The 27,152-nt window shown below is 37.2% G+C and overlaps 2 protein-coding genes across 2 annotated transcripts; one reads left to right on the forward strand and one right to left on the reverse strand.

The window, feature by feature from the left end:
• The first annotated feature begins 14,234 nt into the window (after window positions 1–14,234).
• On the forward strand, window positions 14,235–16,610 carry LOC110800992 (pentatricopeptide repeat-containing protein At3g05340). Its single transcript, XM_022006302.2, has one exon. It carries the CDS (start codon window positions 14,369–14,371, stop codon window positions 16,388–16,390), a length of 2,022 nt encoding a protein of 673 aa, XP_021861994.2. The 5' UTR covers window positions 14,235–14,368; the 3' UTR covers window positions 16,391–16,610.
• A 310-nt stretch (window positions 16,611–16,920) lies between these two features.
• Window positions 16,921–23,517, reverse strand: LOC110800993 (uncharacterized). Its single transcript, XM_022006303.2, has 9 exons — window positions 23,150–23,517; window positions 22,480–22,567; window positions 22,005–22,118; window positions 21,714–21,796; window positions 21,507–21,621; window positions 21,174–21,265; window positions 20,879–20,944; window positions 20,689–20,782; window positions 16,921–17,197 (listed from the first exon to the last, which is right to left on the reverse strand). Exons 1-9 carry the CDS (start codon window positions 23,443–23,445, stop codon window positions 17,087–17,089), a joined length of 1,059 nt encoding a protein of 352 aa, XP_021861995.2. The 5' UTR covers window positions 23,446–23,517; the 3' UTR covers window positions 16,921–17,086.
• Between the last annotated feature and the right edge of the window lie 3,635 nt (window positions 23,518–27,152).

Genomic DNA, 27,152 nt, shown 5'->3' on the forward strand with positions numbered 1-27,152 from the left:
GGAGGTAAAGAAGCACCTTTCCCAACGAAGTTGGGCTTGGCATTCCAACGTCTCATCCTCTCACACATCTCCAGATTGGTGGTTTTGATAACCACCCACTTCTTCCTCCAGTAATGCCACTTAGACGCCTTCCCCATCACCGTCCGATAGGCCCCTTTGTATGTAAGAATCAGCCAGCCCGCGGCAGCTTTCGAAACTTGGGACATAGAGGCGATTCTTAGGAACGCCGGAAGAGAAGGGGTGATGCCGGCAAGCTCGCAGCAAGCAATATAACCAAACACACCCGCCCAGGAGTTCGGGGACATTTGGCACAGGCCAATATTGAAGCTGTCCAGCAACTCCACCACAAAGGGGTGAGGGGGGAATCTCATACCCAGCTTCAAAAACGAGCCGTAAACGGCGAACTCTCCTTTCACCAGTCCAAAGCTGGTGCAGTCCATGCCAGCCGGCATGCGGAATTTATACTCCGAACCTAGATTCAGAGACGCCCCATAGGCTTTCCCCTCTAGAGTGAGGAAATTCAGCCACGTCTGAAGTGGGAAGATGGCGCTGGGATGAAGGTGACCTTCCTCCCCACCTGACGTACTAGCCGGCGCGGCATCAGTGCTTTCTGGGACGTCCTCTATAGGAGAAGAGGATTCTCCTTCAAACTGCTCCTCGTCTTCTATTCGCGCCATTAAATCCTGCAACAAGCCAAGACTTGCCTCAAAACAGGGACAAACTTGAAAACAGAAGACGTCAAAGGGACAAGATGACGCCTTCAGTTTGACGAGACCCATGCAAGACTAAGAAGAAAATTTGGAAGAATCAAAATCAACAAACACATTTTTCCAAAGAAAACCTTTACCTGATAAATCAAAAGGGAGTTTGTAAAAGAACTTGGATGAAGAACTGCAAGAACACGACTTTGAAGATCGTGGCGGTGCTACGGTGGATGTCGGTGGATATAAGACGCCGAAAATCGCTTTCTCCTATTTGCTCTCAAGTAATCACTGGAAATGAGGGGGAAAATCACTCAAATTGGCCACTTATTTATAGAGGGGTAAGAAATGATTACCCCTGCCACGCGTCATCACCTTGTTGGACACTCCAAGAGCAGTGAAAACTAACGTCTGTTTTCACTCCTCATGAGGGGCAAATGATGTGGGCTTGAACAAATCTCCCACAAAGCCCAAAGAGGCAGCCTGCGACTCATACTGATCAGATGGGCCCAGGCCTGGAAAGAAGGCCCAAAGTCCTGCTACTCCACCAGAGTAAAGACAGAGCCCCATTGGGCAAAGCCATTGTCTTAAAAAGCCGGTCCAAATATGGGAGGCCCATCATTGCAGGCCAAAGGCCACGTGTCCTAAGTCCCCAAGGGGCACGTGTCCCATAGTTAGGGTTGAGGGTGCAGTCCCCAAGGAACCCTAGCACTATAAATAGCTCAGATCCCAAGGTAAAGGGTATTCAATTCTTGCCCAACAACAACAAACTTATCTTTGCTCTGCCTTCTCTCTACAAATTACTTATCTCTCTAACTTATACTTACTTAAGCATCGGAGGGAATATTCCTACGGGAATATTCTTGTTTTGCAGGTTGCCAGAAGTTCGTGCCAAGTCATACTTGATACCTCCGAGGAGCGCGTGCCACATCAGCACCGTAAAAGTTCCCACAACAAATAATATAAACAATATAATTCATGCGGAAAAACTATAAAGCCAGGAATCCAAATTAATTCCCACATAGTCAATTAGCATAATTTAGTATACATACAATGTGATGCGTGCCTTCCCTAGCTGCTCCCGAACCGAACTAGAAGAAGTACAGGACTCCAAATGTCGCCCCTCCGTAGATAGTCCACAACACGTTCGGATCCGCCTTAGATTCAACCAACTAGAATATTGTCTAAGGTTTTATGTGCACTCGGGAAACTCACAATGGTGATAGGCAAGTATTAAATTCTCCCTTGAATTTAATGGGTTGGAATACGTTAATAAATTGTGATCATGAATCACATATTTATGGGTGGAAATAAGGAATTACAATCCTACTAGGAATCAATTAACTAAATCTATTAGGACTCTAGTTAATTAATAATATTAGAATTCTAGGGACAATCAAGTACTAAGTATTTCATATCTACCCTTGATGTCTAATTTTTGTAGAATTAGGAAAACTATAACTTGTGGCCAAACTACTTGCCGCGCAAGTAGCTTGGCGAACAAGCTTGCTTAGCGTGCAAGCAACCGGCCGACCAAGGGCCTTGTAGCGTGTGGCCTAAGCCCACGTTGTTGCGCTATGCTTGGCGTCAAGCCACATCACGCGGCCTAAGAGTTGGGCGCTGCTACACTTGCTCGGCCCAAGCGTGCTTGCTCTACGCGGGCTTGCTTGGCGCTGGGCCTGGCGCATGCGCTGGGCCTTGCGTCTCGCAAGCTCGTTCGTCGAGCATTCACACGTCGCGCTTCTGATTCGTTTTCCGATTCCGGAATTTATTTCCGATTCGAACAATATTTACGTTTCCGTTAATATTTCCGATTCCGACAATTTTTCCCGATTCCGGTAATATTTCCCTTTCCGGCAATATTTCCTATTCCGATAATATTTCCAATTCCGGTAATATTTCCGTTTCCAGCAATATTTCCGATTTCAGCAACATTTCCATTTCCGATAATATTTTCCGATACGAGCCATGTTTCCATTTCCGGCAACATCTACAACTTGGATAATATTTATATTTCCGTCATGAACCATATTTCCGTTTCCGGTAATATTATCATTTCCGGAGTATTCTTTATTCTGCCTTTAGACGATTTCAGCTCCCACTGGAACCGAGATCCGTCGTTTCCGAATTTTCATAAATGGAGTACTTAATGAATAATATATTCACTTATATACTTGATCCGTTAACGTACTATTTGTGTCTACGGGTTCAGTCAAGAGTAAGTTGTGGATTAATATTATTAATTCCACTTGAACTGAAGCGGCCTCTAGCTAGGCATTCAGTTCACTTGATCTCACTGAATTTATTAACTTGTTAATTAATACTGAACTGCAGTTATTAGACTTAGCATTGAATGCATACTTGGACCAAGGGCATTATTTCCTTCAATTGTACCCCTCCAATTGGCATGCTGAGTTGAAGCCTTGCACGGCAAGAAATTCCAGATAAGCAAGTTAGATGGAAGGTTTGCTCAAACTAACAAAATATTATTACAAACCTTCGACCGACAAGCTTGGATAGGAGTCTTGCCCCGTTGAAGTGATGATATTGCACCCCTCCAATTGACATGCTGAGTTGAAGCCTTGCACGACAAGTAATTCCATATCGGCAAGTTAGATGGAAGCCTTGCTCAACCTTGCAAAATATTATAACAACCCTTCGACCGACAAGCTTAGATGGGTGCCTTGCTCAACTAGTAAGTGAATTTTCTCCCCCGAGTCGTCAAACTGTGATAGCCTTGCCCGATCTACTCTAAGGACCTATTTTCCCTGAGTCGACAAGCTGTGAAAGCCTTGCCTGACCTACTTAAGGGCTTGATTCGTATCACCCCGAGTCCATAAGCTGATGGTAGCCTTACCGACCTACTTTAAGGGTTTGAATCGGTGTTTCTTATACATTACCCCAAGTCAGTAAGCTAATGGTAGCCTTACCGACCTACTTTAAGGGCTTGATTCGTATCACCCCGAGTCGTAAGCTTGTGGTAGCCTTACCGACCTACTTTAAGGGTTTGAATCGGTTTTGCTTATACATTACCCCGAGTTAGTAAGCTAATGGTAGCCTTACTGACCTACTTTAAAGGTTTGATTCGTATCGACCCGAGTCAACCTTGCTGGCCTACTTTAAGGGTTTGAATCGGTTTTTCTTATACGTTACCCCTCCTTCTAAAGCCAAGTTCTACGGGATACTCCCGTGGCCCAAATAAAATACAAGAATATTATAGAATACGGACCCAAAGTGCAAAAGTCTCAAACCCCTATAAGTACTCATTTATGGGGGAAGGTAAAAGATTCCTACACACTCTCTCTCCTATCTCACTTCTTTATCTCACGATATGATACTAATGTCGGAGGTCCTGATCCGGGGAGCCTTCCCCGGGATCGGGTTCACCTTGTAGGCACTCATCTCCACGCTCAAGATCCGAAGATCCGACCACACCACCTGATTCCAATACCGGAACAGGTGGAATTACGATCACGACTTTTCTATTTTGTAATTGTTCATGGAGACAACTAACTCACTCTCAGAAATTGTCATTTTGGTTAGATAGAATGGTTAATATTGATCGAATGAAACATGTATGATTAGTTTCCGCTAGAGATGGCCAACGTTGCGGGTTGGGTGGGTCTTGGGTGGGTTCAGTGGGTTGTGGGTCGAAGATAATTTACGCACAACCCACCTTAGTTAAAGTAGGTTGGGTCGAGTCATGTTTTGTCGGAAAAAATAGATACAATACATGATGGATCTTGGGTCGAAGTGGGTTGTGTGGGTCGGGTGGGTCCGATATGGGTTACAACATATGTGATTCCGATGGGTCAGTGGGTTTGGTGGATTTACATGAGTCTTAAGAACTGATGTGAGTCAGGTGGGTTTGGACGATGATTTAAGGGCTAAAAAGTTACAAATTTTGTATGAACTTAAATTAACTAAAATTTATGTTATTCACATACTCAGATAAATGTGGTTAATGTATATTTACACAATAAAAAATAGAATTTATTAGCATTTTAAACACACAAATTTGTTTAGCATGAGTTTAGTGGGTTGGTTCGTGTGTTGGGTGGGTTGGGTTCGTGTGTTGGGTTGGGTGGGTCGGTTGTGCTGTGGTGGGTTGTGTCGGGTCCGATGAAGTGGGTCGAGATGGATTTTGTTGAAAAAATTGGACCCACAACATATTAAAAAAATATCCGAGTTGGACGGGTTATGTCATGGGCCATAAATGGGTCTGACCCATATAACCCACTAGGCATCTCTAGTTACCGGTGCATAAAATAGTTATTTGCATTTTTTTGATATGGGGTGATTATTATATTCAATAATATGTTCCAAATCAGACATTTGGAGTTTGATTGGATTCTCCAGCTTTATGCAAGTTTTATGAGTATTACAAAATCCGAGTTGTGAACTTGTGATGAGCTCCGCGTAGTTAATCTGACTGATTGGCAAGCAAAGCATATCAAATAGCATTTTCGTAAATAAATGGTTAAAAATAAATGGTTAAAAATAAATGGTTAAAAATAAATTGTTAAAATATATTGATTAAATATTAAATAATTAGGAAAAATTACTTTAAATAATCCAACCTTTCGACGATTTTCCGTTAATAATCCAACCTTCACACCCCCATTAACTTTTATTAGACCCAAATGACCGGAAACCGGCAAAGATGGTCAAATTTTTTTTAGTTTTTTCCCCTTACCTTCTTCCTCCTAACTCCTCTGCCTCTATAGTCCTTTTTTGATATCTCTTCTTCTTCCCTCCCAGCTACTGCCATAATACCAACCCACCAGAAAATCACCCCCACCCAATAAATCTTATGCCTGCGTGCCTCCCTGATACACCAACCCATCCTCGAAACCCGACCTCTCTCCACCACCTTCATCTTCATATGCGACCACCACCTCACACCCAAACTACCATAAGCATTGCAGTAATACCAACCAAACTCGCCCCTGTCAGCAAGCCTACCCGCACATGACTCGTCGGAATGCCGTACCCAAATCAATTAAATTTCAAACTTTTTGAGTGAATTTGGAAATATTCAGACAATTCTTTTAGAATTTATGCATGAATTACAATAACTGGTGTTTAATTATCAAATAAATTAAACTTATTAACAATTTAGCTTATGAAATCAAAAGTTTACATCTAAACAAATAAATTTGGGGATTGTGGTGTTCTTGGTATAGGTGGTGCCTGAAGATAGCCGTAGTGGGTCCATGAGGTGTTGTGGGTTGCGTTGAAGAAGGAGGAGAAAGAAAGGGATGGTGGTGGTGTTGAAGTTGTCATCGATGTCGTCAAACGAGATTATTGTTGATAGTGAAGACTTTGAAGTGTGGTTTCCCTTGTTGGTGCGGAGGAAGTCAAGAGGAAGGAAACAAAAAAAAACCCAGAAGGAAACCAAAGAGAAAAAAAAACGAAAAAGAAAGTATATATTTTCAAAATAAAAGTAAATTATGACGAGTAGTCGAATGACACGTGTACATGTTATATGTTATATCGGGTTGGTGATCGGTTGGGTGCAATAAAACTTGATGGGGTGTAAAGGTTGGATTATTATTTAATAATCCAAATGTAACACCCTAATAATTCCTTGCTTTTATAAAACCATTTTCCAACTTAAAATAAAGGAATTACTAAAATATTACCGCTACCGTGATAACGGTTAAGGCTAGTACCAGAATTACGCAGCGGAATTTAATGTCAATTAACTTTTAAAAACATGATAAATGAAATATCGAGGCCTCCTACAATTTGGAACCATGACGGCCCAAAAACCAAAGTATAAAAAGTTTAACAATTTCAAACATAATTGAAGTATAAATAAATAGTTCAAAATACGAAATCATGCAACTCTCTCGATCATCCCAAGCCACATGATTTCGATCTACCAACCTGCTATATTATTCTACTCCCCATCAATGCAAATGCAAATGATAGATCATCATAGGGTCATTAAGGCAAAGGCCATGACCAAAGAAACACAAAGCACGTAGTCAGCAAAAGCTGAGTACTTACAAGAATATAGTGAAATAAAAGTAAAAACATGCATCATTCACTAAGTACTAATCAACATGCAAAAGCCATATAATAATTAACAAACAAATCATGAATACAAGACTCGACTCTTGATTCACAATTTAATTAGAATAAGCTTCGAACGGGCCAAAAGAATGTTCCATAAAGGAAAGGTGATGGGAGCCAACCATACACCAAAATAATAAATAATAAAATCGGGCCATACCGAGTGTCGGGCCATACCAACGGAATTCCTGTGCATAATATGAATGAAACGACGTCTTGTATCATTAGTAGAAGTACGAGCTTTCCGGCAAGACTCCCCCATTGTTCATACTCAAGGTATATACGTTCCAAGAGTTTTGAAGCTTGTTCTGGTTGCACTTTACGTTTATTAATATTTTATTAAAGGTTAACTCAAGACTCAATAACGTACACACATACAATTAATAAATGACAACCAAAACAATCTTATTTTAATGCTTTATGACTTATGATCAACCAAGCAAGACACTTGTGAAATTACTACCATGTTCCTCCTCACGAAAGTGAGATTCCACATCATGCCCATTAACATGAGGGTTGTGCCCTTGCACGACAAATCCTAATTCATTTCATACAAAATATTCCTAACTGAACCCTACATGTGCGGTGGCTTGAGCTAACCCTTCACATGTGGTAAAATAAATAGTACAACGAAGTACGAATAATTGACTCAAAGTATGCTAGACATCTCGTACAATAGCATATAAATAAATAATCCATCCCTTGCATGTGAAACAAACCACACATGCATAAATATTGAACAACATGATTGACAATGAAATTCATACTCATAATAATCCCAACATGCTTGTTCAATCAACAATTCAATAATTCCAATAATATTCATCCACATGATCGTTCACCAAAGCAAATATGAACCCACATAATATAATTCACATCATCAACAATCATGTAATGTCCTTGACAAATAGAGTGGTCACCCTAGACTTGTACGTACCTTGAATACCTACGCGTAGGGGCCACTTTGCAATAACGAGCACTCACTCAGAAATCACCTCCTATCATCAAAATAATGAAACTTAAATTATTTCCATGTTCATTAAATTTCCAGCAACTTTATAAAATCTAAAACCTCATTTAAACTTTAGAATTTAATCGTTTTTCAATAATATAATCGTCTCAATTTGTAAAACCAATCCCTAGTATGAAAACATACTTTTTCCGCCTTTAAAATCAATAAAAATCAACACTTTAAGCCTTTATATAAATCTGAAAATATAATTGATTATCATAATTAAGATCATCACCTAATTATGCTAATCAATTGACTCATTAGGTCTATGTTAAAACCCTAACTTGAAAATCCCAATAAAACCAATTTATCGTCATAAAAATCAATCCTTTATTAAATAAACAAATCTGAAAATTCATCCTTTAATAATTAAAACAACCATAATGAATCACAACACGTAAATCCTCAAAGCACGGTGTTCATAACCGATTCCCAGCATTTTAATCATTCAAAACAATACTAATATTATAATTTAAAATATGGAATTGAAATAGAATAGGTAAGGAAGAAGAGAATTATACCAATCCGGCCTATAGCACGGAACAACCACGAATTAATTGTGATTGGGCGAAAGAATTGAATAACGAACAAACACGAACACACACACACACACACGCTCGTGTGTGTGCGCGCACAACAAAGGGGTGATGAGCAAAGGGGCAGCGACAGGGGCAGCGCTCGCGGGCTGGGCGCAGCGTGCGAGCGAGAGACGAGAGCAGGGGTGTGCGCTGTGCACGAAGCAAGGGAGACAAGAGCAGGGGTGTGCGCTGTGCACGAAGCAGCAACAACACAGCAGCACGACACCAGCAGCGATGCGTGCTGGCTGGGCGGGCTGCGAGAAAGAGGGTGGGCGAGAGAGTGTGGGCGCCGAGCGGGGCACACGGCACGAAGGCACGCAACACTCGAGGCCGAGTGTGGTGCTGGGCGTGCGGGACTGCCGAGCAAAGAGAGAGGAGAGGGAGTTGGAGTGAGAGGCAAGAAAAGCAGAAGAGGGTTTATGAATTTTAGGGGCTCATTTAATGATGAGGAGTCCTATTTATAGGCTCCCTATTTTCAATGGGCTAGGCTTAGGAAAATAGAATTGGGCTTAGGGAATTAAATGATTGGGCTAGCTTAGGACTTGAATTAAATTCTTTTGATTGGGCTCGTTTAATAAAACGAATTGGACTTTTCATTTAAAACCCGAACCTTTAAAATTACTTGCGACCCATTTCATTTCCCGACTCGAAAATTAAATTCGTTTCGTAATTAATTAAAATAATAAATATTCTAATTAAATAAAATACATTTAAATATTATTTAAATGCGGAATAAATTCCAAAAATCGTAAAATGCTTTATAAATATAATAAAATATACTTATAAATATTATAAAAATACGAGGTATTACACCAAAGGTTGGATTATTAACGAAAAATCGTCAAAATTTGGATTATTTAAAGTAATTTTTCCTATTAAATATAGTGTCTCTCTCATTTAAAAAAGTTGGTTTATTTTTACTTTTTAAAAATTAGATATACAGCTTTTTTTTATAATAAAATTATTTTGTTTTATTTTTATTTTTAAAAAATATCAATTGGACTATATACGAAGTATGCAATTTTTAGATTTTATTTCATTATATTTACGATAATGCCCATTTAATTGACATATTTTTCCAATTAAGGAGATTACACTACTACAAAAATGGGCAAAGAGACCCTTAATAAAAGACCCGTTGATCAACATAACGGGTCTCTTTAGTATAAGAAATCTAATATTATAGATAACGGGTCTCTTATGAGTCAAAGGGCCCACTTAAAATTAGTGGGGAAAAAAACAGAGACCCCTTATTTAATTTAACGGGTCTCTAATATATAAAAGGAGCAATTTTTTTATACAGAAAATAAAATAAGAGAAACAAGAGACCCTTTATTCACCTAAACGGGTCTCTTATATATCACTGGACCCACCACTCTCTCGTAGAAAAAAAAAGCAAAAGCAAAATAAAGAAATACCCGTCATCTAACATAACGGGTCTCTATTTCCTTCACTTGTCTTGGCACCGAAAAAAACTTTGCGAAACCAATATTCGCCCTCTATCAGTCTATCCCTCTTTCTTCTTTCGGTTTTCTCTCGACATAGAAGCTAGGGCAAGGCAACCATTGACGAACTCATTACCACCGGCGAATCGCACTACCACACGGAGACCCGCGCTACGATTGTCGTCTTCACTATCACCGTCGACCTCACCGTCGATCATCTCTAGCGTACTACAAATTTAGGTTTTTGTTCTCATCACTCTCTTTTTCTCTTTAGTTCTTGTTTCGAATTTATGAATTTCTTGTGGTTTCTTTTGATTTTCGATTTCAATTTGTAATTTCTGCTACAAGTTAGGTTTTTTTTTACTGAAATTTTCAACTTCAATTTCAACCACGAAGTTGGACTTCCCCCCAGAATTTCTAAAATTTCAATTGTTGCGATTTGTGTTTAAATGTTCATGTAATTGCAATTTTGGGGTTAGATTTTCCAATTTCATGGGGAAAGTATGATTTTTTTAAGGGAAAATAATTACTAAAGAGGGCACCTTCAGAAATCAAGCTTTTCTTCTATGTATATTCTCTGCTGCAGGTTAGAGTGTGATAACAATATAACATTATGCTATGCGATCTTTGCATATTGGAGTTTGTTAACTTGGGAGTTTACATCTTGTTTTTTATCTTTTATTCTGGTCACTGGAAAAGGATTCATGGAATGTATGGGGTTTAACTTTGCATCTTTTGACTATGAAGAAATGAACGATGTCCTTATTTTCATAAGATCAGAGTCCTGCTCAAAAATTAGTGGTACTTTCCTTCACAGTCGGCCAGTATATTACTGGAAATTTCGGAAGGTACTGAAGGTGGATACCGAAGTTAAACGGATGAGGTTGAAGAGTTCGTTGCGGATCTTAAGGCTTTGTTGAAGGAATCTGAGGATAAGGTGAAGCAAATGGATGAGAAAATGGATGAATTGGTGAAGAAATTGACAGAATCTGATAAATTGATCGGAGTTTTGATGGAGAAAGTTACAAAGAGAGAAGCTGTTATTCCAGCAGCTATGTTGAGGAGAAGCAAAGTAATAACAAATTCAAAGGATTGAAGACTCAATTACCTGTTATTTGGAGCTATTTTTGCTAGTGTTCTGGTCGTCGTCATCGTCCCTGCTTGCTACATTAGGCAGAAGTAGAAACAACTACAAAATGTAGTGTGTTTAACAGAGATAATTTTGTTTGGTTGAGAGTTTGATGGTTATTATGGGCTAGTAATAATCTAGTTATTTGTTAAATTTTGATGTTAGTTGCCGTTGTTTGTTCTCTGGCGTTTTTTGCTGTTATAGCAAGCAGATTTGGAAATATCTCCCTGGTTTGTTTCTGGTCTTGAGATTATTGAGTTTTTTATCTCAGTTTTGTTCTATGATAAATGATTATTATTGTTGGGACCTTGATTTGGAATAGTTTCCTGTTGAATTTTTCAAGCTTGATGTTAAAAGTTTATTTCATTTATCTCATTTGGTATCGGAAATACCATGTTTGAGTTGGTGAATTATCTAATTTTGTTTCTATTTTGTCCTCTTATCGTTGCCTCATTGTACCATTAATGTTGAATTTTCATGAAAATATTAGGGTCCTAAAGATTCATCGAAATGCATTCGTGTGAGGCCTAGTTCGTCAGGGAATCAAACTAAGGGCAGAACTTTCAAGAAGCGGGAAGTTCGGGATGAAAAGCCATTTGATAAGAGGGGCGCTCACTGGCCAGAGCATCTTGGAAAGTTCCTAGGTAAGATCATTTGTCTGTCAGACTATGTCTTCCATAGTATTGATGCGAAGACTGGTTACCATTTTATATCTGTAATGGGGACATAATGAATAAGGTGCATATTGCTAATTAAAGAGAGGAGAGATAGGGTATATTTGGTTGTAATTTGCAAATTGTTCCTGCCAAACTCTTGTACAAGACTTGAATTGGATAGATAAAAACATCGGTATCTGTTCTACATTACAGACATGAGTTCCTTTTACATTTCTTTTCATTGTCTCTCTCTTCTTTGTTTGGCTACTGTTGTTTCTTTCTAGTTTTGATTTGTTTTCATGTGGTTACTCAAAGTTCCATATTGGGGCTCAGTTAGATTCAATTTGTTGTGACTTGGATTTGAGCTTATAACAACAAAATATTGGTGGTAATTTTTTCTAGAAAAGTTGTTATTGAAGATGATTGTGACAACTTATTGCCAAATCAGCGGCGTAATCCATTATTTTTTTAGTGCTTCATGTATTTCAATTGTTTTGGGGTCTTGGGGATGGATCGAAGAGGGCTGGAGTTCATAATTCTCGTTGAATGTTGTTAAGCCTTTTGCCTAATTTGAGGTAACTAGGTGTCATTTTGAAAGCTGGTTGGAATATAGATGTATAATTTAATTATATAATATGAAAAGAGTTTGAGTTATATAGGTGTATGAAATGTTGGAATAAAGATAAAAAGATTATGTTATCTTTTATCTCTTATATTGTACATCCATTTCGGACTAAGATTCATTTCCTTTGGTGGTGCAGCAAGTAAATTACAGTAATGCTAGAAAATGAGAAAAAGAAGGTTGGTTTCAGCAATTTAGAGGATCTTTGCAGATAGCTCCTAGGAGAAAGTGGCTGATGTAAGTGGACTTTATTGCTTCAAGATTTTATTATTCATTGATCATTTTTAGATTTCTAACTTTGAGTTTAAACAATTTCTACATTCTACCTCAGAAATGTAATTTACTGTTCAGTTTATTGGGGATTCGATATTCAGTTTATTATTTGGAGTTCTTTCATTTTCCATTCTTCCTTTGCTTGCTCCCTTTATTTGATGATTCAAGTTAGTTGTCAGAGATATCACTTCTCTAATAACTTAAGAATTTAACCTTTTTTGGTTTTTCTATCAATAATTTTATATTAGGGGATAAGATTTCTGAAACTAGCTGGATTTTGACTGTTGCTTGCAGTTACATGGAAACCCGAACTGCTAAATTCAATCTTGCGGAAGTTCTTGAGGCTGTCATGAGTCAGGTAACACCCTTTAGCCAGGAAAGCCAAGTGCAGCTCATGCGCAATTTGCCTGCTGGTTTGTCCTCTATGTATCTGATGGAGACAATTTGAGGCTACAACAAGTCCTTTCATATTTTTTGGCAGTTGCTATCCGTTTTACCCCTGCATGTTCATATGTGTTGTGTTCTATTTTTCTTTATGTACTAATTCCTCTACATTTGTCTAACATACAGATTTAGGGATCAGAAGCATAGCTTGTGGTTGTCCCGGCCTTGGAATGATTAGCATATCAATGAAGATGCAAGGTTTAAATGAGGCTATATTGATTATATATATTTCTTGTACTTGTACAATTTTCAGATATATATGTAAATTTTTTGGATATATGTTCATGATAGATCATGAACGATTTTGTAGAAGAGTTTTTAGTTGAATATATAATAGTTGGTGCTTTATTAAAGTTGGTTTTTTAATGTAAGTTTAATAGCAGGTACTGAATTAACGCTTTTTTTTAAAAAAAAAATACATGAAAAGAGACCCGTTATTCGTAAAAAGGGCTCTCTAGGCATAATACTAAAAAGTTCAAAGAGACCCCATATCTTACATATGGGGTCCGAGGTTATTAGAAAAGAAATTAATAAAAAAATCAAAGAGACCCCATATCTTACATATGGGGTATGAGGTTATTAAAAAATAAATAAAAAAAAAATCAAAGAGACCCCATATCTTACATATGGGGTCAGAATATTTTTAATAAACAGACCCCATATCTTACATATGGGGTCTCTTTCCCTTCTAAAATATTTTCCTAAAGGCCTACGTAAGAGACCCCTTTTCTTACATGAAGGGTCTCCAACTTTAGACCCCCTCAGAGGAGGTCTCTTATGCCTTTTTGGACGGGTCTCTTTGCCCATTTTTGTAGTAGTGTTATTTAGAAGTTTTTCAACTTGTGATACATAAATTTCTTTTTTGTTTTATTTACCAAAAAACATAAGACTTACTCTAAGTGAAATTGTGAGTCCTTGTAAAGCCTAAACTAACTTCAAATACACAGTCGTGGGCCCTAAAGATGGTAGCGGACCGGGTAGGGTTGGTCTTCGGGCCGAACCCATGGGCTATGGCCTGAACAGGTCCGGCCCACGCCAAACCCACTTTACAAGTGTCGGGTCGGGCCGAAAATTTTGAAACAGGGCCCAGGTATACAGGCCGTCGTACCAAAGGCCAATTGTACTACATGTAGCGTGCTATGTTGTCCAGTTTCGTGTCGTGTCTTGTCATGTTTTTTCTAAAATAATGTAGCTCAGACACCGCCCACGACCTTGTGCTCGTGCCGACCTGTACTTTTTTCGTGCCTATGCCAGGCCCGTCTTTTTCATCCGGATCGGGCCAGGTCGGCCCCACAACTATGTTTAATTGTGGCCGCCCGGGTTTTTTAAACACACATCTGGGTTTTATAAATTATTTCAGCGCGCATTTCTCTTCTCCAGAAACTCCGAACTAGTTAGGAGAATAGCGCAGATAGGTTGCTACATGGATGAAACCCAGATGGATATCTCACGAATTGTCCTCTCTAATCCATCCTCTCTATTTTTCTCTCTCCTCTTTCACGCGAAATATCACGACTTTACCAAATTTCAACCCCACTCCATGTATTCTCACCCACATTCATACAAGCCGTCTTCTTTCGAAATTTGGAAGAGAAGGAAATCTTCGTCTGGGTTCATCTCTTCACTCTACAATCATTAAAAACTATTACTATTATGACCCTAAAAATTGCAATGAACCCAGAACTGGGATTGTTGTTTGGAACTCCCTGCTTTCTATGTATGCAAAATGCCGGGCGCTAAGGGATGCTCTTAAGGTGTTTGATGAAATGCCCATGAGAGATGCTGTCTCATGGAATTCAGTTATTTCTGGGTTTTTGAGTAACAGGGAGTTTGGAATTGGGTTTCTGTATTTCAGGGATATGGTTGAATTGGGTATTGGCCAGCTTGATCAAGCTACTTTCACTACTGTTTTATCAGCTTGTGATGGACTGGATTCTATTAGGGTGAGTAAAATGGTTCATGGGTTGGTGATTCGGAGTGGTTATGGATGTGAGATCGCTATTGGAAATGCTTTGATAACGTCGTATTTCAAATGTGGGTGTTCTGGCTCTGGGGAGCGAGTTTTTCATGAAATGGGTGAGCGGAATGTTGTTAGTTGGACTGCTGTAATTTCTGGTTTAGTGCAAAGTGGACTGTGCGAGGATAGTTTGAATGTGTTCATAAAAATGCGTGGCACATCGGTGGATCCTAATTCTGTGACGTATTCGAGCTTGTTATCGGCTTGTGCTAGTTTACAGGTTCTACAAGAAGGGAAACAAATTCATGGGCTAGTGTTAAAACAGGGATCTGAATCTGATTTCTGTATCGAGAGTGCACTAATGGACATGTACTCTAAATGTGGAAGCATGGGAGATGCCTTGCAGATTTTTTACTCTGCAGATAAGCTTGATGAGGTTTCCATGACAATTGTGCTTGCTGGTTTAGCTCAAAACGGGCTTGAAGAAGAAGCCATCCAAATCTTTACCAAAATGATTAGAGCAGGGATCGACATTGATCCAAATACGATTTCTGCTATTCTTGGTGTGTTTGGTACAGACACTTCTTTGGCTTTTGGGCAGCAGATTCACTCATTGGTTATCAAAAAGAGATTTGGCACAAACGTTTTCGTTAGCAATGGACTCATAAACATGTATTCCAAGTGTGGGAAATTGGAGGATTCGATGAAAGCTTTCAGTCGGATGTGTCAGAGGAACTCAGTTTCTTGGAATTCTATAATAGCAGCGTTTGCTCGTCATGGCGATGGACTGAAAGCCATTCAATTGTATGAAGAAATGTTATTGGCAGGAGTAGAACCTACCGATGTTACATTCATATCTTTGCTACATGCTTGCAGTCACGTTGGTCTAGTTGATAAAGGCATGAAGTTCTTTGAATCAATGAGCAAAATTCATCAAATCAATCCAAGAATGGAACATTATGCTTGTGTCATTGATATGTTAGGAAGAGCCGGGCTTCTTAGTGAAGCTAAAAGTTTTGTAGCTAACTTACCAGTAAACCCTGGAATTCTTGTATGGCAAGCTCTGCTTGGCGCTTGTGCCATCTGTGGTGACTCTGAAATGGGAAAATATGCTGCTGATCAATTGCTGCTGCTAGAACCTGATAACCCTGCTCCGTTTGTACAGTTGGCGAATATATATTCATGTGAAGGGAGTTGGAGAGATAGAGCAAAGACTATAAAGAGAATGAAAGAGGTGGGCTTGTCCAAGGAAACTGGTAAAAGTTGGATCGAAATTGAGAGAAAAGTTCATAGCTTTGTTGTATGTGACCAGATGCATCCACAAGCTGAGATCATTTACGCTATTCTTGCAGAGTTATATCTGCAACTGGCAGATGAAGGATACAAACCAGATAAGAGGTTCATCGTGTATTACACGGGTCAGAATGAAGAGGCGAGTCTACCTGAAGCTATTGGTAGTGCAGTCAACTTAGGACCAGATATAGAAACATAAGCAAAGTCTGACTTTTTTGTAATTCACTTGCGTATACGTTATCATCAGCTAGGATTTACTCCTCAAGGTAGTGCTTCGTGCCCTCTTGACCCTCTTGTAAAAGGTTTATATGAAGGAAAATGGGACAGTCAGCCTATACTATATGTAATGAGTCAATGTTTGCTGTAGAACTCGGAATTTGTTTGAATACATGAACTATGGATGCAGCTCACTTGGTGGAGATCTTATATTGTTTCATATCTGTCTGGTATGAAAATTATCAATGTTTTGGTGCAAAAGACTAAATTGTTGCTCTTCCACTTACTGTAGTTGTCTCATCAGAAGTTTAACCTATTTCTGTTTGTTAGAAAAAAAAAAAATCGAACAGACCTAACTGGATTCAGATTTCTGATGACAAATTGTATCAATGGGAATATCCTTTGAAATGTGAAACTTCATTGGTCTACTAATGTGAAGCTATTTTGGCCTTACGAAATTGTTGATTTAGGCTTGCTGTATCTGTTGTAAACAGGAGGCTTTCTGACAATAAGTTTCCGTTCAGAAATCTTCGTCAATTTTATGCTATGATCCAATCAATTCCCATGTACAAAATTTGCTTGCATTTTCTGTTTAATTACATAGAGGAATTGGAAGAATGTAGCTGACCCAGAAGAACCTGGATTTTCTGGAAAAATGCATTTAACATATCCCAGATTGTTATTTTGATATGACTCTCATGAACCTATTTATTGAGTTGAATATGCCTGCTGCTCTAGCAAATATAGATGGTCCGTCTTCTGTCTTCTCTTGAACATCTCCGAAAATTCCCTGCATCAAGTACAAGCAAATATTTGACACATTAACAAAAAAAAAAAAAGATAGTATGCGCGTTGTGTCTTATTCATATGTCTCACTGTTTAAAACCACTCCTATTTCTGAATGTCCCAACCAACCACTGATCAAATTACTTTTCTGAGTCTCTAGGGCAATGTTGTTAGAATCGCGATCCCGATCGAAGCTTAAATCGTAATTACGGCAGGATCGTATAGAGTCGGTGGGATCGTATCACCGATTCTAACGATCCTGATCTTGGCCATTTAAATCGTAATTACGGCAGGATCGTATAGAGCTGCTTGTCTGCTTCATATGATGGTGAATTGGTGACAAGTGCTTGGCTGCTTGTCAATGTGAAGGATAGTAGAAGTTGTAATGCTTACAAATATTTTCCTTGTATTATTTGGAATTGTAAGCTTTAAAATAACACTCGTAGAATCGTGTTAACCATGTATGACCCTAATATTGATCTTATGTGATCAAAAGTGTGTTTATGGCTCTTATTTTTACTAGAAAATCATTGTATTAGTCACCTTCTATCATTTCGGTCGCTTAATTTGTCAAATTTGTAGGATCAAGTCATGTGTTAACCATGTATGACCCACTCTCCTCTTCGCTTCGCTCTTTGCTCTTCTAAGGTTCGTTTATCCATTTTCTGTTCTTTTCGGCTAATTAGGTTTACAATTTCTGATGTTTCAATTCAACCATTCTGCTAGGGGGTGTTTGGTTAGGAGAGGTTTGAGGGAAAAAGAGCTTTTTGGGGTGAATTAGAGGTTTGACCTTTAGAAAAAGCTAATTGGGAGTGTTTGGTTAGGAGAGGATTGGAAGAGAGTTTTGGGGTGAAAACGCTAATTTTGAAAAAGCTCAGTATAAGATCTTTTTGCAATTAGAGGTTTGAGAAAGTGGATGAAAATGACTATTTTGTCCTACTATTGCCTATTATTACAACCTCTATCAATTTTGGTACCCTACATATTTTTCTCCTAAAAACATTACTGACTCTCTTTTTCATTTCACCATATTTACTAGATTCGTTTTTTGTTATAATAAATTTTATATTAGTACTTTGAAGCAATTGAAGTATATTGCAATCATGCTTAAAATTTCATTAGTAATATTTATCTATTTGAAAATATATATTATTAAAAAAATTAAACAAAGAATAATTTTTTTTAAAATATAATTTTATTTTATTTAGTCAATGTTTATTAGAAAAATATAGAGAGAAAAAATTAACACGATAAAATATTTGTCATATATTAATAAGAAACAAAGTATGTCAATGTCCTTAATGGTCATTTTACATATTAAACCGCTAACAGCTATCAGCTAATTTACCAAACACTTTTACACAAACAGCTAATGCAACCAGCTAGTCAAATCAGCTAATGCAAACAGTTAACCGCTAACAGCTAGTCAAACCAGCTATCAGCTAATAGCTAACAGCTCCTAACCAAACAGGGCCTATATCTTATCGATGAATTTGGTTGATTTGTGCATTAGTTTGATCCTTTCAATTAGATCATTTTATGATTACAAATTTGATGGGTTGATTTGGGCGAATTAGGTTAGTGGGGAATGAAAATGTGGGAAAATCTAGGGTTTTCAATATTAGTCGCTGCTGCAGTGAATTAGTCAAGCAATCCTCTAATTTAGATTTTTTTGCTTAGGGTCTTCTAATTCATAAATTAATTAGAATGAGGACTTGATTTTTTTTTCTATTGTGATTGAGGTTTTCAGAATTATGAAGGACAATGTGCAAATTCACCCGTGTTAATTATTTTAGGTTTGATATGTGTATACGCCTTGAGTAAGTGTTTGCTAGTCTTGAAGATTGTTCAATGAGCATGCGAAATGTTGTATTCATTTAGGAGTTTCGTTCATGTAATTTCAGTAACATAATTGTTGTCGAAGTGATTTTCGGAGCTTCCGAGCTTGTAGCTGAGTATAGGGGCCTAATAAAATGAGGTTGTTGTCTAAGTGATTCCGGAGCTTCTGAGCTTGTAACTGAGTATAGGGGCCTAATAATATGAGGTGACCTGCTGAGGCAACAAAGATGTGCTTGATTTTATATGTTTGACATTAAGCGAGGAAAATTCAGACTTTACATTACACATAAAATCCCAATGAGAGGAGACATGTAAGAGAGGGAGAAGATGAAAGGGTTTTCTGGGATTTTTTTCTTAATTGTCAGTTATTAAGAGCAGCTTCGATTCATTTGCCGCTATTTGACTGATTCAGCGTTACAATTAGAATTATTTGGTGACATTCACCATGGACTAGCAGGACTAGTTAGCTCTTGTATAAGTTGTATTGTTCTTTGGTTTAGACTGGATGATATTTTCTTCATCTGCTGTTAGTTGGTGGAGGGAAAGGAGAGTAAGTAAAGTTTTAGCAGATAAAAAATATTCATTTCGATTGGAAGGAAAAATCATTCTTTTTTAACGGGTTGATTAATAGGTACTCCGTAATAAAAGAGAAATGAAGCTGATATCCGTTGTGGTGACTTTGGTGAGTTTGATACTTTGACGTTGGATGACAAGATGTTGTTAGCTGTTCATGCTTCTTGCCTAAATTCCTTATAGTTACAAGAAAGTAGGCTTGGCAGTAGCAGACCAGTCCATACCACTAGGGCTTTTAGGCAACATTATGGATGGAGGGAATTTTTCTTATCAAGTGGAGTACTTCGTAGTAAAACCAAGATCTTTATCTTTGGCTTGTTGGATTAGTACAAGACTTTGTGCCGAACATTTAGTTTTTAATTGAAGATTTATGTTTGATTTCTGAGGGTGTAGCGCTTTGTTTTTGGACTAACAGCTTTTTTTTCTTTTTTCTGGCAGGCAATGAATTTTGTTCCAGTAGGTAATTAGGTTTGTTTTCTAAGAGATGAGTGTAAAGGGAGGGGCTTTGGGTTACAAGCGGTCGCGGCCAGGATCAAATGGATCTTCAAAAGAGTTGACCCCTGATGAGCGTAATGTATACAATCTGATTAAAAAGCAAGGGGGATATGGGTATATGGAAGGGAGACATAAGAAGAGAATTGAACATGAACAACACAAAGATAATTGATAACTGTGTTAAGGCTCTCCAACTGAATCAAATGATCAGAGAGGTGGCTGATGTTAAAGCCAAAGGGAAGAAGCGGCTCATGGCGGTGTGTGGTATCAGGACGGAATACTTGATGAGGATTTAATTGATAACCTCAAGTTAGTCTGTTTAAAACTACTTATTAGACATAAGGTCGCTACAGCTGATGGACTTCGACACGAGATTAATAACTTGGATGGAGCATTTCCCGTACAAGTAACAGTCGAGCAGGTGAAGGAGATATTTGATAATTTGGTTTTGGAGAAGGAGATTAGTAAAGTGAGGAGCAATGGAATGGGGGAATTTGCATTGTTTCCTGTCAATGTAGAAAGAAATTTTGTGTCTCATGAACTGAGCTCAATTTTGTCTTTCAAACAAAGAGTTGGGTATCAACTGACCTCTAGTTCTCCAGCATCAGGACGGCTAATTAGTTCTTTAGCAAGCAGATACCTGCCCATCCTGTCCTTGTCATCATAAAAGACCTTCCATAATCTGGGTGATAACATAACAAATATGCATGTTAAAAAAAATACACAGTTAAATCTGTAATAAACCAAGCAAGAACACAACAACATAGTCTGTCCTTACCCAGGATAACACCTAAACACTGCACCAGTTGGAAAAGGTCTCATTGAATAAACCACGGAAAATGTTCTGCATCAAATATCAGATACTTCTTAGTACTTAAAAATAAAATTAAACCAGAGTGACAAAGATCAGGTCCATGAAACAAGCTCGACTGAGGAGGGGAAATGCAAGAGAAGAATGTGAAACCCAAGTGATTGTAGATGTACCATGATACAACAGCTGCATTTTGATCAAGCTTTATGTATGGATGGTATTGTTGTTCAAATTCAAATTAAGAGAAGAACAGTAAGTTTACCTCAGGAAGTAGCGTCTTAACTTCCGAACGTTAAAGCCAACTCCCACATCTTCACTGACAAGGCGTGGATTCCACATGATGAGAGGTCTTGGCTAACAGAATTATAAGGAATTCCATACTCAGTAAGACATGCAGCTATGATCGGAAAATCTTATAAATAATGTGTCGTACTCCCAAGTTCATATTAAGGATCTAATCTAGTTGACCACAATTCTCATCAAACTACCCAACTCCCTTCATTTTATAATATATTGCAGTGAGCCAAGATAGACATTGAGACTTGAGAAATGGACATTAATTTTCACACAGGACTATGTAAGCCAAGATAGATACCGGATCATCTGCGAGAAGAGTAGCAATCTTCTGTACATATTCCAACATCTGATAATCAGGAACCACCATGACAATAATCTCATCTTCATCTTGTACAGGCTTCCTATCACTTAAGCTGCAAGGAAACGCGACCAGAAAAAAGGTTTCATTTACTACTAAGGGAAATCATATACGGAGTACGAAGAAATAGACATCAGGAATATATACCTAGAGAATCCAAAGGCGGCATCTTTCCACTGGTACTTCAGAAGTGCAGCAGCTCCTGTGTCCGGAAATATTGCTTTTACATTCTGTCAAACAAAAATATGAAACTTAGTTGTGTACAAGCGGTGGAGATCATGCTTATTTCATTAGGCTTTCAAACAATTTATCTAACTTGATGTATTCTGATAACTTTTGCAACATATAACTGAAACCTATAGTTCTGTCAACAATCAGCTCAGATCTCGCAAGAACTACTAGAGAAAAGTTTCTATAGATTAAGGCTTCCTAACTAACCTGGCATCCTGTTTCTTCAATAAGCGTATCAATAAAAACCCTTGATAGTTCCCATAGGTCAGCTTGTGCACCTTCATCATCCAAAAATTGCAGCTGAGGTATTAGAAGTTCAACCTGCCAACAGGAAAAGACTTCAGCCCAAGCAAGCAAAATATGTATCAAAATCAAAGTCATTTCATATTCTCACTTCCAATAATCTAAATGTACAACCTACCGATTCACGTATGCTCGCTTTATCTAGAATAAGTGTCATTCTTTTGGTTGTAATTGTAAGTCCATCCTTTCGGTAACTACTCTACCCTACGGATTTAATTTGTCACATTGCCTCAACTTCTCGTAATTTGGGATATTATTTCTACTCTCTCTTCGATTACTCAATTTAAGTTAAAGAGCATATTAAGATATTCAATCATAAACCGTTACTATTTTGGAAAGGAGACAACTACATTCTACAGGGTGTTATTGAAGCACCTACGATGGCTCTTGATCCTCCAGCATCCACGAATGAAGCACTAGCTTGACCTGATTGTCGAACCGCACCCACCAAATCTGAAGGCAAGCAACTGTCATATAATTCAAATCCAAACCCATCAGTACACTTTGTTATGAACACAAAGCATGCAAACCAAACTGAGGGTTACACTTCACATACTGGCATCATATGATCATCCAATCTACTCAAAGTTTCGCTTATTCGATCACAAAATGAGCTTAATTTAAGGGATTAACTCAATTTCCGGACATGAAACTATATAATTTAATGCCTTAAACATTCAAGCTTGAGAAAAATCTACCTTAGCTGACTAAAACAAAGGGACACAAATTCAACTTCTAAAACACCAAATTGATAAACTGATCATTTCAAATTCACCGATAAAAAGGTCAAGTCTTCAAGATGCAATCTTTATCAAAGTATAACATACTGTATTAACTCATGTTTTAACTTTGAGATCATTAATATCTTTAATTATGTCGCTTCTTTCCCATTTCCGATTTTATTATTTCATCCCCAACACACCCAAATTCCCCAAATTTTTATCTATCCACTAAAATCTTATTTCTAACACATTTAACAAAGACCAAAATTCCCAATTGCAACCAAATAACAAAATTGAAAGTACTAAAAAATAAATAAAGAATCATACTCATCATCTTCTTCTTTAACTTGTTGATCAGAAAACCCTTCTTGTTCTTGTTGTATTAGTTCGTCCTGCAGCTGTACAGGGCTGTCCTCGCCGCCCTCGAATTTGTCAAATTTTGCATGAGTTTTAGTCAGAGATAAGGAAAGATTTCTGGGAATCTGAGTTTTGCAGGATCCATGAAGTTTGGAGAGAGATATTGAAGAGGGGAAACGAGCGATGGGGGTAGAATTGGAATTAGAGGTTGAACAGCAGCAACTATGGTGGTAGCTCAACAAGCTTGGCTGTGAAGAACTGGCCATTGGTGCTCTCAGATTCTGCTTATCCTAACTACATTACCAGAAGTCCAGAATATCATATGGAAATTAATAAAGGAGTCTCTTGTGTTTGTTACAATATTTTTTTGTCATTTAACCGGCGGATTCAGAAATATACAAATGGGGGTCTAAATTTTTTTATAATTTCTCGTATTTGCTCTTTTTAGAGAGTTAAAATTGAAAGGTAAATAGTTAAAATTTTATAAACGCTTAGTATAATAAAATATGTGGAAGATTCGGGAACTTAAATTTTTGAGTTTTATAACAATAAAACTCAATACCTAATATAAATTATAGGGTTAACTTGGCGCGATTTCATATAAAATGGGGAAAAATATGAGTATATACGACAAGTTTTTGATACTTTAAAAGATAATTTTTTTATTATAATTGTCGATGAACGTCAAATTGCACACAACGACACCAATAAAAAATAGGAACATCAATTTTGATGTATGGGGTATTATGCTATTATATAATTAGACCTCTTAATTGCAACTTTAAGTGTATAAAAATGAAGTATAAATACATTACTTATATATCTTATGGCAATTACAAAATAGTTTAGAAGAAAAAAAATAAACGTTACTAATATTTTATAGTTTTGTAAAAGCAAAATCATGAATTATTATAGAAACAATAAAATAATAAATAAAATTAATAAAAGTTATGAAGGGAAAAAAAAAGACCAACAAAGGGGAAAAAACAAAGAGTTTAGAGGATCAACAAAGGACAAGTGAAAGACAAATTAACTGGAAAAAAAATTATTATTCAACATCCCCGGTAGGATTCGAACCCTGGTATCATCTACAACATAGTAGTTAAGAAACCACTAAGCAACAAGTATATTTCATTGTGTTTATTATAAGTTAGTTACAAATATATTAAATATTCCAGTGCAATTAATTACCTTAATATCAGTTTAACAGTTCTTTTAAAAAAATAATGGGGGTCCCTTTGTACCCCTCCAGGACCATATAGGTCCGCCCCTGCATTTAACCCCTTAAAAAAAACAGTTTTTGGTGGCATCAATTTTTAACTTTTTTTTTTTCAAGGTGTTTAAATATAACAAAAATTAAATAAGGGGTTCAATTATAAAAGTTGAGTTTTTAAGGTGTTGAATGCAAAAAAAAAATCCATGTTACTATTGTTTTTGCTTTCACTAGCTTTCTATGCCGGGTGTAAGCATGCTTAACTCGAATTATTAAGGTCTCGAGTTATACTTTCTTTTGAACTGAACTGGAATAGTCAATAAATAATAAATAATGAATAATAATAAAAATAAAAATTATAATTATAATAATAATAATAAACAAAATAATATAATAAATAATTAAATCTATATTATTAAAGCAGAGTGTCGGTGAATGTGAGGCCTCCAAACACTCAATCCTCTCTTCTCACATATGCCACGTCAATTGCCACATCATACTCCATCAAAAGGAAACCAATCATTCACAACTTCAATCATGCACCAATTAAGCAATAAATAAGAAAAAAAAAGAGGAGAATTCAAACTACCCATAATAAGAAAATAACCATTGACAAAAAAGGAAATAAAAAATGAATGATATATATATATATATACTCCCTCCGTCCCTTAATACTCGACCTGTTTTGACCAGACACGCTTATCAATGCACAACTTTGACCACCGATTTCTTTAACTACATATTATATAAACTTAAAAAAATATTAATATTTTGAAAGTATATATATTAAGATGAAGCCAACAATATATTATATACAAACATTTGTTTTCATATACTAGAAATAAAATATGGTCAAAGTGAATTATGTGAATAGTGCAAAAAGTCAAATCGGGTCGAGTATTAAGGGATGGAGGGAGTACCAATAAATAAGGAAAAATAAAAGAAAAATAAAAAAAATCAGGTTGTTTATCTTTTGAAAGGAAATTTGAATAACATAAATATAATAACTTACTATTTCGACACAAATTATTAAATATTATGAAATAATTGAAAAATAATTTCAATCAATCTAACACATATAACGTCATTTTTTTTAATTATTCATTTAACGCATAATTAATCAATTTAATAAAAAAAAAAGTAGGTCCTTCAGTCAAATGATTAAACAATACATTTTATAATTTATTATTAAAAAATAAAATAAACATACAATCCTTTCGACTATCAAAAAAAAAGTAAACATAACACCCTCTGGCAAAAAGATGTTATATTTTAGGAGACAGTAAAAAATAAGGAGCAAGGTAAAATTACTTCATCAGTCATTTGAAGAAGATATTATTATGAGATACATGTGAGAGGATGATGGTTGTTGGCTTTGTGATACCTGGGAGATTTTACGGGTAATTGTGTGGGTTATTAAGAGTGTGGCTCATTCGGACGTTGGTAGATCGGAGTGAGAATTCAAACTACCAATAATAAGAAGGAAAAATTACATTTAATAATCCAACCTTTTGACGATTTTCCGTTAATAATCCAACCTTTCGATTAATATCTAATAATCCAACCTTTGCACCCCATTAACTTTTATTGCTCCTAACCGGTCATCAACCCACTATAGCAGGTAATATGGACACGTGTCATGCATACATTCGCTATAATTTATTAAAAAAATTAATTACTTTTTTCCTTCATTTTTTCTGACTTTTCTTTCTTTCTTCTTCCTTCCTCCTTCACTCATGCCTGTAATTTTTGTTATAGTGAGAGTCAGAGTTAGCCCTCCTCCCCACTCACTCTCTCTCTCTCTCTACACCACCACCATATAAAACCACCGCCTTCCTCTGCTCTTCCACAGTTCCACCACCTCCCTCCACTACCGCCACGCTCATCTCCTTTCTCCTTTCCTCCACCCCGTAACTCACCGTTCACTTTCTCCTCTCACTATCACTTACGCACCCCGCAATTCCTCGCCATTTGCCCTACATCATTGGCTGCTTCGTCCATAAACTAAATTCAGTGAAGCATCCATAAAAAGGAGATCGAGAGGAGGGAGAGAAAGAGGAGATTGAGGGGAGCACCCATCCTTACCACCGCGACTCCACTGTCGCCTAACCTATTGTTTCCCTCAAAACCTTTCCAATTCCACCATCTGAATCCATACGACCTTTACCCATAAACACAAAACTAATTAAAACACTCAGTAGCCAATAACCGTAACACAAACTCACGCACATTACCTATTTTCACTCTCCTATGGTCCACCGCAACACCAGTACACCACCTTGACTCCACCACCTTTGCACCACCCTATCAGCGTGCCTCCAACCACCCAATTAAACCCCGCCCCTTTTGGTCCAACCCATCTCATCTCGCGCAAGCCCATGCCATTTAATTTTCTACTCCTCCTTTGTTTCGTGCCTCACCAAGTACGGGTTTTGAAAGTTGAAACTCATTACCGATTTACTGTAGACATAAATTAAAATATCAACATTTACTTCCTTTTCATGGATTTTTAAAAAAATAAAAATAAAAATAAAATAAAAACGTGACCTTTTTAGCCGGTCTCCCGTCACTTAGGAGCAATAAAAGTTAATGGGGTGTAAAGGTTGGATTATTAGACATTAATCGAAAGGTTGGATTATTAACGGAAAATCGTCAAAAGGTTGGATTATTAAAAGTAATTTTTCCTAATAAGAAAATAACCATTGACAAAAAAAGAAAATAGAAAATATTGTATTAATGAATGGAATATACACACCAATA

The sequence above is a fragment of the Spinacia oleracea genome, chromosome 4 (genome assembly GCF_020520425.1).
Source record: "Spinacia oleracea cultivar Varoflay chromosome 4, BTI_SOV_V1, whole genome shotgun sequence".
Classification (NCBI taxonomy): domain Eukaryota; kingdom Viridiplantae; phylum Streptophyta; class Magnoliopsida; order Caryophyllales; family Amaranthaceae; genus Spinacia; species Spinacia oleracea.

Coding starts and splice junctions, on each gene's coding strand:
- LOC110800993 (XM_022006303.2), bottom strand. CDS start 23,445: ATGGCCAGTTCTTCACAGCCAAGCTTGTTGAGCTACCACCATAGTTGC. Junction 21,797..22,004: donor TTGAAGAAACAGGATGCCAG/GTTAGTTAGGAA, acceptor TTTGTTTGACAG/AATGTAAAAGCAATATTTCC. Junction 20,945..21,173: donor TTAAGACGCTACTTCCTGAG/GTAAACTTACTG, acceptor TATTTGATGCAG/AACATTTTCCGTGGTTTATT.
- LOC110800992 (XM_022006302.2), top strand. CDS start 14,369: ATGAAACCCAGATGGATATCTCACGAATTGTCCTCTCTAATCCATCCT.